Source organism: Tupaia chinensis, unplaced genomic scaffold (genome assembly GCF_000334495.1).
Source record: "Tupaia chinensis unplaced genomic scaffold, TupChi_1.0 Scaffold138136_1, whole genome shotgun sequence".
NCBI lineage: Eukaryota > Metazoa > Chordata > Mammalia > Scandentia > Tupaiidae > Tupaia > Tupaia belangeri.
The window spans coordinates 389,635-401,441 of NW_006198035.1; the positions used below are offsets into that span (position 1 = coordinate 389,635).

Below are 11,807 nucleotides of genomic sequence, written 5' to 3' on the forward strand. Positions count from 1 at the left end.
GCCTGCCCTAAAAGGCGGGCTCTGCCTGGCAGCCAGAACTGACCACGTGGCCCACAGTTGCTGCTGGGACGGCAGAGCCAGACAGAAGGAACCACGTCTCTAATACCTTCAAGGAGGCAGGGTGCCAGCCTGTGTTGAGCCGCCCACCTATGTGCGATTCTTACAGAAGCGAGTGAGAAATCACTTCATGTCAGCACCTACTTGAGGGTTTGTGTGCTAAGCAAGTTAGCCCATGCCTCACACTACAACTGTGAGTTAGGGCAAGTTATTTTGCCTCCCTGTGCCTCAGTTTCCTGGCCTGTGGAATAAAAATCTCAGACGTCAGCATGTGGATTAAACTCGATGCATGACGGTATCAGTCACCCTTGGCAGGTGTTCTTATCACTAGACACAACTCCAGAGCAACTCAGGCCAACCTATGAACAGTGTCCACGCTACGATGGAAAATTACGGAGAATGCTGACATTCTTTGCTGAATTTTCTCTACTACATTTGTGTTTAGTTTTGTACACGGAATAGAACACATACACCATCAAGTGTGTATGGTTTATCAGTGGGGTAGGGAAGACCTGTGACTTGAACTTGTTACACAAGGACTCACCCACGGCGTCTCATCCCCTCAATGCCACCCACAACATAGGAGGAGTCAGGTGTAGGTTTCCCAAGGAAACAACCATCCCGGGAGGATGAGTCACCCACAGGCAGATCACAGCTGCAGAGGTCACAGGGGCCAGAGCTGAGAGCTGGGACCTTCCCTCACATACAGTCTCTGTTCTTTTTTTTTTTTGGAGAGGTTTTTGCTATAGGGCGCGTGTGCTTGCCAGAAAGAGAGAGACAGAGAGATAGAAAGTGAGAAATCACCCCCCAGGGGGGATGGTCACGCCGCAATCCCTTCTCCTTCATTCTCCTCTTGGGATCTTGGGCACGCACGCACATGCATCCGGCGTGAGTTTAAGCCACCGGGTCCAGGATTGAACTGCAGTCGGCTACATGGGAGTCCAGCGACATAGCTATTACGCTAACTGCTGGTCCCAACATACAGTCTCAGTTTGAGAACAGCCTGAGACAGAGCAGGTGGTTCTCAGAGCTTCCTTTCATCCCAAATGTTGGCTCCGGCCCTATGAGAAAGTCTGCAGCAAGACCACCTGGGCCTCCAGGGCTCACTGAGGAGGGGCAGGGATGTTGTCAGAGAGAACAGCCAGTACCTCCTCAACCAACCAGTCTTCTCCCTCCCTTAACACACCCAAATTATTGTTTACTGGACACACAAGTGCTAGGATACAGCAGGGAAACAGACAGATAAGATCCTTTCCCGCAGGGGAGAGAGGCATCTAAAATATGAACTAGCCGGATAAGACTCTGCCGGACAGCCATTAACTGTTCAGAAGGAAAGAAAACAGAACCGACCAGAACGATGTGGCAGAGGTAACTAGGGAGAGAGGGCTTTGCTGAGGAGGTGACACACCAGCTGAGACCTGAACTATGACAAGGAGCCACCCCTGAGAGCATCGCGGAGACAAGAGATGCAGACTGGCACATGGCTGGAGCAAAGACCCTGCGGCAGTTATAAGGTTAGGAAGGAAGAGAAATCAGGTTGGCTGAATTTGGCAAATTTCGGAGGCAGTCACAGCCCTCAGGGCTAGAGACTATGGCTTCTTTTGTCTACCCCAATGTGCTTAAACAGGGACCTGGAAACAGCAGGTGCTCAATAAATCCTGCTGGTTACCTGGAGTCGCGGCTCCCCTGAGCGTCCAGCAGGGACTCACACAGTCAGAGGACTGACTATGGATGCAGGCAGGGTAGAGGCATGGGGCAACATTTCCTCGAATGCCCACGGGCACCCGGAAACTCTGCTTGGCATGAAGCACTCAGCGCCTGAGGGGCTCAAGGGAAGAACCCAGCCTGGCAGGAGGTTGAAAAGCTTGGAATCAAGCCCTGGCTCTATCCCTGCTTTGCTGGACAACTCATTGAGGCTCTTAGAGCCCCAGGTTCCCCAGGGAGTAGACACGGTTTCCAGTACCCCTCCTTCTTCTGAGACTTCTCCAGTCTCAGGCCCTGTTTTCTAGGTGGAATCCCCTCCATTCCAGGCTCTAAGGGTTGGCACATGGCTAATCTGCATAATCCCGCCCCAGCCATGGTGATGGGCTCAGCATCTGACCGAATCAGAGCCAATGAAACCTAGTTCTGAGATTTCTACTGGAACTGTAGGGGAAATAGGTGTCATTCCCATAAGGTTGCTGAGAAGACATAAATAGAGCCTGTGGCTGCAGGGGTAAGGTTCTGGGCAATGTGTCACTACAAGTAGAAGCCAACACAGAACACCCGGGCCAGAGATGGAGAAAAATTCCTGACAACCTAGTTTGGTCTTGGATCCAGCCATGCCTGTGGCAGGCATTGTTTTCCACTTACATGAAATAATGAATTCCCTTTATAGATTAAGCCAGTTTGAGTGGGCTTTTGCCATTTGCAAACAAAAATGCTGCCTAATAAATCCTAACTGTAAATGTGGATAACAGCATGTTACCCTCAGAGTTCTGATTTGGGGAATATAGAAATAACACACAGAGGGACGTATAGTTATGCTGCTGGACTCCCATGTAGTTGACCATGGTTTGAGTCCTGGACCCAACAGCTTAAAACTCACACCAGGCAAGTGTGTGTATGTGTCCAAAATCCCAAGAGAAGAATGAAGGAGAAGGGATTGATCCCCCGAGGGGATGATTTCTCACTCTCTCTCTGTCTCTCTAGTGAATACAGCACAAGCACCATATACCAAAAATCTCTCTTAAAAAAAGAAAGAAAAGGAAAGAAAAAGAAATAGCACGTGGAGTACGTGGCCCACTGTGCTCAATAAATTGTGGCTGTTATCATCTGCTGTTAAGAAAGTGAAAAAAGGACCCCATGACCAGCACCACCACCCTCCTCTTTCCCAGCTGCCCTGGCATGGGAAGATGGCAGGTAGGGTGCCACGCACCTGCTTGGGGGGCTTGTGCCGATTATACTCTTCCCCCCAGAGCTTGGCCTCCATCTGTAGACGCACATCCTCAAAGTACACGTCCCTGTCCACAGGCTCGATGTAGCGCTTTGCCACATAGTTGGAGGCTCCCTTCCATTGCTGGGTGTGCAGGAAGTTGGAGAGCTTCTTCCTGGGAGGAGAGGCAGCAAGGGGCTTGCCCAGGTACTCTGGGGCTCCTCAGGGACGATGCCTTAGCTGCTCAGGACTAGGAGCCCCTGCCTGACCTGGCTGGTTAACTGGAGGAAGAAACAAAATGTAGAAAGGACTTCTTTGCACCCCCCACTTCCTTCAAAAAGCTATGACAGGCCATTGTTGGAGGTCTCCTGTCCCATTTCCCTTGGGCTCCTCCAAACACCAGAGCAGGGAATAGTAGGATGTGCCCTGCTCTCCCCAAGCCCACATCGCAGCCACCTTCACGTGGTCCAAAGGAGAGCAGATGGAGAGAAACTTGAGCTACGAGAAGGCAGAGGCGACTGTATGCATTCTTGGCCAAAATGTCCAAAAGTTTTAACTTTTAGGAGCTGGGGAAATCTGGGCAGGGCCTCGAGCACCAGGCTGTCACTTACGTCCTGAAGCATTCCCTCATCGCTCCACGGCCGAAGGGCTGAAAGAGAGGGAGAGTAATCAGTGTCCATACCACCCAGAAACAATGATGGGCCAGAAGAGAGGTTCCCCTAGGACATCACCCACCAAATGGGTTCCCCAGACCCTGTAACTACTCCAAAGTCCCTGGGCCTGCTAGGCTTCCATCCTGGAGCTATGGGGACAATGAAGATCACCCCATTCCTCTACCAGAGCTGGAAGGAAGAACCCATGGGATGGGGCAAGATGCTGGGGGAGGGACAGCACATGTTAAAGATGTTTTTGCAGCCCGGCTGGTAACAGAAAGAAAGGGGAGGCCCAGCCATTATGGCACGGGGGTAGGGCATCATGGCACAGTACTAGAGCCATGTAGGAGGGCCCAGGGTTCAGATTCTAGGTCGAATGAACATGTAGGGCACACCCATAGGCACACCTAAGATCCTGGCAAGTTGGAGAGATGGGGAGGACTGTGGTATGAGAAGACCCTGTCAAGGGATCCCTATCTTCCTTTCTCTGAAGAAAAAAAACTTTAAAAAGTCAACTATTAAATAAGTGTATTCATCAAAGAAATACTACTATACAGCAATGAGAATGAATGCAAAATGTCAAGCACAAGATGCCGTGCTCAAAAGAACATGTGGTCAGAAGTTATGACCGCTCTTTCCTATTTTTCCAAACTTCCTTCCAGAGGGCCTAGGGGGAGTCACACCCACAAACATTAACAGACCATTTTTTTCCATTAATAGGATTCTTCCTACATCCTGCACCTGGCACAGTAACTTTGAGATGTATATTTCAACAGATTACAGTATATTCTTTTGCTTATCTCTTCCCAAGACACAGAACTTCCCTTTCCTTGAGATGGAGATTAAGCATTTCTCTTACAAATGTCTTCCCAAGACACAGATCTTCTCTGTCCAATCACCTACCTATAACCTACAAGCTCCGGCTTCTACATGTCCCCCACCTTTTTGAGCCAGACCAATAGATATGTCTACACTAATTTTGTCTGCCACTCTCAAAAATCGAATAAAAGGAACCCCTGTACCTAATCACCTGGAGAAAGGCATGTTTGCCTCCTCTCCGGGCCTAGGTCACTCATATTCTCCTTGGAAATAAACCTCATTAATTATGAATTTTTAATTTTTTCACAGTTGGTTCTTTTCCGTCGACAAACACACGCTATAAGGTTTCATTTATATGAAGTACAAAAATATGTCAAACTTATCTAGGGAGGGAGAGTCCAGAGTAGGGCTTGGGATAGGGGAGGAGGGACCTAGAGTGGCTTCTGGAGCTGCTGGTTACTGTTTTTCCATCTGGGTGTCGATGAAATAATGTGTTCCTGTGGTGAAAACTCGTATGTTATACTGAAAAAAGCTTCATACAGCAATCCTTACTCTTGCTATGCAGGAAGTACTCTGATTTACACTCATTTTCTTTTCAAAAGGTTGGTTGTGGGCCAGCAGGTGAAGTGGAGGTAAGGCAGCTGGATCCCACATAGTTAACTGCATGGTTCGAGTCCCAGACCAGGCTGCTTGAAAACAGCACTTGGCAGGTCAAGCAGGTGACATGGTGGTTAAGTCGCTGGACGCCTACATTGCCAACTGAACTTCAAGTCCTGGACCTGACCTTTCTCATTTTCCCCCTCTCCCTTGGTCAAATTAAAAATAAATAAATAAATAAATAAATAATATCAAATAAACCTTTTAAAAAATAAATGCTTTTTTATAAAAAGAAAATTACACTTGGCTCATGTGCTTGTGTGCCCAAAATCCCGAGAAGAGAATGGAGGAGTGTGGAGAGCCCAATCTGAGAAAACACGATGTGTAAAGACGTGCTTTTGTGAGCTTTGTTAGTAACGGCTATGTGAAAACTTCCATATGAAACGTCATTTGTTTGTTGCTGTCGTCGGTTATCTTTTTGTTGCTGTCAATATTTAATACTCAACACTGCAGGGCCCAATCTGAGAAACACGGTGTGCCTTTTAGATGCTTGCCAAAATGTGCTTCTGTGAGCTTCATTAGCAATAACTATGAGAGCACTTCCATCCAAAATGCTTTCTGCCTGTTGTCTGTTATCTTCCTGCTGTTGTCAACACCCGATACCCAATGCTGCAGGGCAGTATGAAGAACGCTACATGTGTTTATCAAATTTTGTCCCATAAAGATCAGAGAAATTACATGGCACCAGTCATTTTCACATCTTCAAACAATTTACATCCTAAAGCAAAAGGCTTTGCATTCTGTCTTCTCTTCCGCATTTTCTGCCCTTTGAAAGAATAAACCTGAGGCCGGTTCCTAGTCACAACTTCTCCATCAGAGAAGCTGCGCCCACCAATCCTCGCTTTTTTATACTTGTGTGTCTTTGCTTTTGTGTTTATTTCTAACCCACAGCCTTCCCCACTCAAAAAAAGAAATGTGTTCAGCCAAACAGGTCCTGGCAGAAGGGATTGCAGCATGGCCACCCCCCTGGTGATTTCTCACTCTTTCTTTCTCTCTTGAGTGAGCACATGCACTCCATAGCAAAAAAAAAAAAAAGCAGGTATATAGACAAAAGGCTGGTCGTAACCCACTGAATTCATTTAACAATTCATTAACGGGTGGTGACATGCAATTTTTGAAAACGAATATACACATGGACAGCCCATTGATTTTCAACAAGACTGTTAAGAATGGTCTCACTTTTTGTTTGTTTTTAAATCATCTTTGGTAAAGGAGTTCCCCTTTCTTCATGCCCTCCCCAGGATTTGTTACTTTTTGTCTAGGTCAGGATTTAAAAAAAAAAAAAAGTATTATTATTAATTTAATTAATCAATTAATTAATTTATTATTATTATTTTTTTAACTTGGTATAGTCATCAGAGAGAGACAGAGAAAGAGAGAAGAAAGTGAGAAATCAAGCCACCAGGTCTGGGACTCGAACCGTAGTCGGCCATGGGGGAGTCTAGCACCTTAACCACCATGCCACCTGCAGGCGCCTAGGATGGTGTTTTGATGTATGATATCTTAGTATGTGAATGAAGTGCCCCAAATAAGCAAATCTATAGAGACAACTGTAGGATAGTGATTGCTGGGGTGCTGGAGGGAAGTGAGGGAATGGGGAATGAGTGCTAATGGGCACGGCCTCATTCGAGGAGAGTGAAAATATTCTGGATTTGATTGTGACAATGACTGCATGACGGTGATTATACTGAAGATTGCTGAGCAGTACACTTTCAATGGTCAAGTGTATGATAGGTGAATGATCTCTCAATAAAGGGGTCTTAAAACAATGCAATAAGTAGGCCCAGCTGCAGTGGCAGAGGCAGTGGACTATACTGGAGCCACATGGGAAGACCCGGGACTCAGACCCTGGTTGATCTGAACACACTGCGTGTGCGGCCACACCAGTGATCCTGGCAGCTGGAAGGCTGGTGGGGAGGCGGGCAGTGCGGCGGGATCTTGTCTGGGGTCCTTCTCTCATAAAATACACTTTAAAAAGTAACAGTAAATAAATCACAACCTAAAGAATCCTCAAAGATAGAAAAATAAAATACGGTGGGTATAGGGACGAGGGCGCGGGACTGAAGTGAGCTCGAGAAGGTCCCCGCGAGGCCCGAGGCTCACCTGAGATGCCATCTTGATCAGCACATCGTCTTCTAGCCACTCTCCAGTGACAGCATTGTACCTGCAGAGACCAGGGCACAGCATCCATAACCGGATCCAGTCCCTCACTGTCAGAAAGTGGGGACCCTCCTGGGCACTCCTCTGTCTTCAGGATCCCACCCGCTCTCTGCCTTGGCCTACAGGACCAGACGCCTGCCTGGGTTAGGATGCGGACGTGCTCCCACCGGGTCCTACCACACTGGCCTCCTTTACTTTCCTCAAACACACTATTCCCCCTCCCTCCTATCCCCCATTTTGCCACTGCCCCAGTGCTCACTGTTGTTTGCTGTTTTGACTTTTATCTGGGCTCCTGACCAGACCGTAGTTCCACAAAAACAGACCTGTGTCTTGCTCATCACAGGGCCAGTGTGTGTGGATGCTTAATAAACACATGCTGGGTGAATGACCGAGAACCCAGTATCCTTGTAACAAGTGGCCTATGGAACAAATGGGCCACCCAGGGAGGGAGTCCAGTGCCCTCCATCTTGCCAGGCACCTGGTGAGGCCCAGCCAGCCCAGCACATGGGTCCTGCTTTCCTGGGCTGGCGATCCCAGGTAGCTGGACCCAGGAAGCAAGGACTGTCCCAGTGCAGGCAGGGCGGGTGGAAGGTCCTCCCTCAGAGTCCAACAAGGAAAGGAATGGGGCTGCCCGGTGGATACCCATGACAGAAAGAAATGAGAAGATTCCGGAATGTGTCCACCTCTCGTCTCCCAGAATCCTCTCTCCCAGAGCAAATCTGCCAGGGCCTGGCTGGGCCTCAAACAGGTTTGCCTGGTGGAAAGCTCCACAGCCTAGTGGGTCCCTATATCTAAAACCTGCCTTGGGGCTGAGGTGTTCTTAGCGCTACTTGGACACCTCCCTTGGCCCATCCCTCAGCTGGGCAGACTCTGCAACACACCCTCCTACTGTGAGAACAGGTTTCTCAGAGCCTGAAACCTCCATGAGAAAAAACAAGCAGAGGCCTGGCAGGAAACTCCCCCTGGGCTCAGAGGGAGGAGGTCTCCTCAGAGCTGCAAACGGGCTCGCACCCAGCCTGTGGCAAGTTCCTGCTCCATAAATATATCTAATAATAGCGATAATGATTATTAGTGCAATATAGACTGAGGTCACGGGAAAATGCTCCCTCACCTCTAACAGGCACTGCAAACCGAGAGGCACCTAGAAGTTGGGCCAGAGGGGAGAGTACAAGGTCAGAGGGTCTTATTTCTCACAACCCCCAGTCTTACAAAGGTCAGAGCTGCTCCCAGTTCAATGAGCACTCGCTGTACACCGTATGCTTAAACAGATCACTTCATTCCACCCTTGCAGCAGCCCTAAGAGACCGCTACCATTACCGTGCCCACTCCCCAGAGGAGAAACAGGCTCAGAGAGGCCAAGTAACCTGCCCAAGAGCCAGAGCACACATCGGTTTAAACCAGAACCCTGCTCATAACTAGCCTGAGTACAATTCACACAAACAGGAAATCTGTCCCAATACAGCATATGCCAAAGCTCCTAAAAAACAAACAGGGATGGGGGCCAGCAGATGGTGTAGCAGTTACGTCTCTGGACTCCCACATAACCGACCGTAGTTTGAGTCCTGGACAGGGTGGCTTGGAACTCACGCTGGCTGAGTGTGCATGCATGTCCAAGATCTTGGGAGGAGAATGAAGAAGAAGGGATTACAATATGGCCATCACTCCCTGCGGGGCTGACTTCTCACTTTCCCTCTTACTGTCTCTGTCTCTGTCTCTCTCTCCAGTGAGCACACGTGCCCTAAAGCAAAAACCTCTACCAGAAAGAAAGAAAGAAAGAAAGAAAGAAAGAAAGAAAGAGAGAGAGAGAGAGAGAAAGAAAGAAAGAAAGAAAGAAAGAAAGAAAGAAAGAAAGAAAGCAAGCAAGAAAGCAAGCAAGAAAGAAAGAAATGAAGGAAGCCTCCAACCTAAAAATCTCACCTGATTCAAGCCACCAACACCCCACCTCCTACAGCAGCAGCCAGGGCAGGTGAAGTCAGCCACTTCCGTTAGAAACAAACACAGTCTGGGTCTGGTCTGAGACCCTGGCGGAGCTCTGGGACACTTGAAGCCAGTCCAGCCCGTGATCCTGCTTTCCCAGGCTGGCCATCGTAGGGGCCTCCCTTTGTGGCCCGGTGTCCTCTCCTGGAACTGTGTGTCACCAGCCAGATCCCAGTGTGCTCTCGTGGGGAAAGGCAGAGTCCACACCTGCTCTGCTGGGACCCCTCTACACTGACGCCGGCTGCAGGCACGGCCCAAGGACCCACTAGGAGGTGGGCCTCTGCAGGGGGGAAGGGGTGCACACAGGCCCCTAAAGCCATTTCCTTGAATGGTGGGAGCAAAAACAAGTTACAGAAAAGTGGAAAAGGGAGGGGACCACCCCAGGTTCTACCAGTGAAATGCATCAATAGGACAAAGCATTGAAAAACTGGGGTGCTGCCTCCACGCTTGGGCTTTCCCTTTGGGAGCAACTGTGGGGTCACACAACAGGATGATGGGAGCCACCAGGTGAAGTAGCCTGGATGCCTGAACTGCCGTAAAGAATCACCAACCCTCAGCCAGCTTCACACGCATGAGAAATACACCCTGCTGCACAGAGCCCTGGGTATTTGTTCCGGCGATGCGGCTCAGCCTCACCTGTCTACCCTGCACCTTGTAGGACACACTGACCCCTTCGTGTGAGATCGCGCGCAGGTCCCGAAGCATGCAGAAACACCCGGGAGTCAGCTACTGTGACTGCGACTCCCTTCGCCTTGAACCCAAAGGCACTCGGGCTCCTGCCTGTGAGCACAGGCGGGACCTGTACCTCCTGGGACTGCTCAAAGCCCCCGACCAGCTGCTGACCTGTGCCGAGTCGCCCGTTCTGTGGTGATGTCCTCGAGGTGGAACTCAGCCCAGGGGTCGGGCATGTGCTTGGCCTTCTCGATGGCGTGTTTCCAGGCTTCCTGAGGAAGGCAAAGGGGAAAGTTAAGCGCAGACCAGAGGCTTCTGGGACAGTGCAGCGTAGCCTCCTCCCACTCTGCTATTCCCTTTGGGGAGGCAGACAGACTCCCATCTGTTATTCTTTCAGAACACAATTCCCAAAAGACTCTACTTGCCATCGGGGGCAAAAACTTCCTGCCTGCAAAAGTGATACCATCCTAACTACACACCACTTGTAATCAAAAAGTTGAGAAGGAAAATCAGATAGCACCCCCCTCAACCTCCCATTTGGATTGGCAAACATGTTAACAAGGTTAAAGCTTCAGCAAGTGCCAGCAGGATATGGAGAAGTGGGTATTCTCACACACCACTGGTGGGTATAAACCTTTTCTGAAAGGCAGTCTGGCAATGTACTGAAATGGGGGGAAAAAGGCATTCCCTTAAATTGCTTTTAAGAAGTATTTTATTTATTTATTTGTTTGTTTATTTTATTTTTCACATGAGCTTTGCTAGAGAAAGAGAGAAAGAGAGAGGGAGAGTGAGAAAGCAAGCTGCCAGGTCTAGGACGTGAACCTCAGTCGGCGATGTGGGAAATTCCAGCACCTTACCCACCACGCCACCTGCTGGCCCCCTTAATTTTTTTTTGGGGGGGTAGAGGTTTTTGCTATAGGGCACGTGTGCTTCCCAGAGAGACAGAGAGAGACAGAGAGACAGAAAGCGAGAAATCACCCCCCAGGGGGGGATGGCCACACCGCAATCCCTTCTCTTCCATTCTCCTCTCGAGATCTTGGGCACACATGCACACATGCCCGGCATGAGTTTTAAGCCACTGGGTCCGGGACACGAACTGTGGTCGACTACGTGGGAGTCCAGCGACATAGCCATTATGCTAACTGCTGGTCCCCAATTTTTTTTAAAGAGAGATTTTTGCTATAGGGTGCGTGTGCTTGCTGGGGAGATAGAGAGACAAAAAGTAAGAAAACTCCACACACACACACCCCTGGGGGATGGTCACAATGCAATCCCTTCTCCTCCATTCTCCTCTCAGGATTCTGGGCATGTATGCACATGTGCCAAGCATTAGTTTCAAGCCACCAGGTCTAGGACTTGAACCGCAGTCAACTATGTGGGAGTCCAGCAATGTAACCATTATGCCACCTGCTGGTCTCCGTCCCGTTAATTCTGACCCTGCAATTCTACATCCAAGAGTCTATCTTACAGAAATATGGACATGATGGGGCTGGCAGGTGGCCTGATGGTTAATGCATGAGACTCTCGCATGGCTGACTGCAGTTTGAAACCTGGACCTGGCAGCTTGCTTTCTCACTTTCCCTCTCTGTCTGGTCAAATTAAAATTAATTAATTAACTTTTTTAAAATTTGAATTTGTTTATGTTCATTCACTGCACATCATTACAGCATACAAAATGAGATTTTCCATCCAGAGTACACTGTATATTGTCTCAATCAAGCACATCAACAAACATGTTACTGTCAACGAATAATTTTCCATTTCTTGTTTCCTGTATGTTTTGCTCGCCACCCCCCCCCATCCTTGATTCCCTATCTCTTACCCTCTGCCATCTCCCACTCTCTTCCCACACTGTCTCTGGTATCTATGTTTACTTTCTATACTGTCCCCCCCCCCAT

General features: G+C 49.0%; 1 protein-coding gene across 1 annotated transcript in view; it reads right to left on the bottom strand.

Moving 5' to 3' along the window:
* EEF2K (eukaryotic elongation factor 2 kinase) overlaps nucleotides 1-11,807 on the bottom strand; it is a gene marked incomplete in the record, with an annotated part of 52,542 nt that overhangs the window by 27,304 nt on the left and 13,431 nt on the right. Inside the window, 4 exon segments of the mRNA XM_014592669.2 lie at nucleotides 2,975-3,146; nucleotides 3,583-3,620; nucleotides 7,204-7,264; nucleotides 10,081-10,181. Coding sequence (XP_014448155.1) covers nucleotides 2,975-3,146; nucleotides 3,583-3,620; nucleotides 7,204-7,264; nucleotides 10,081-10,181 — 372 coding nt within the window.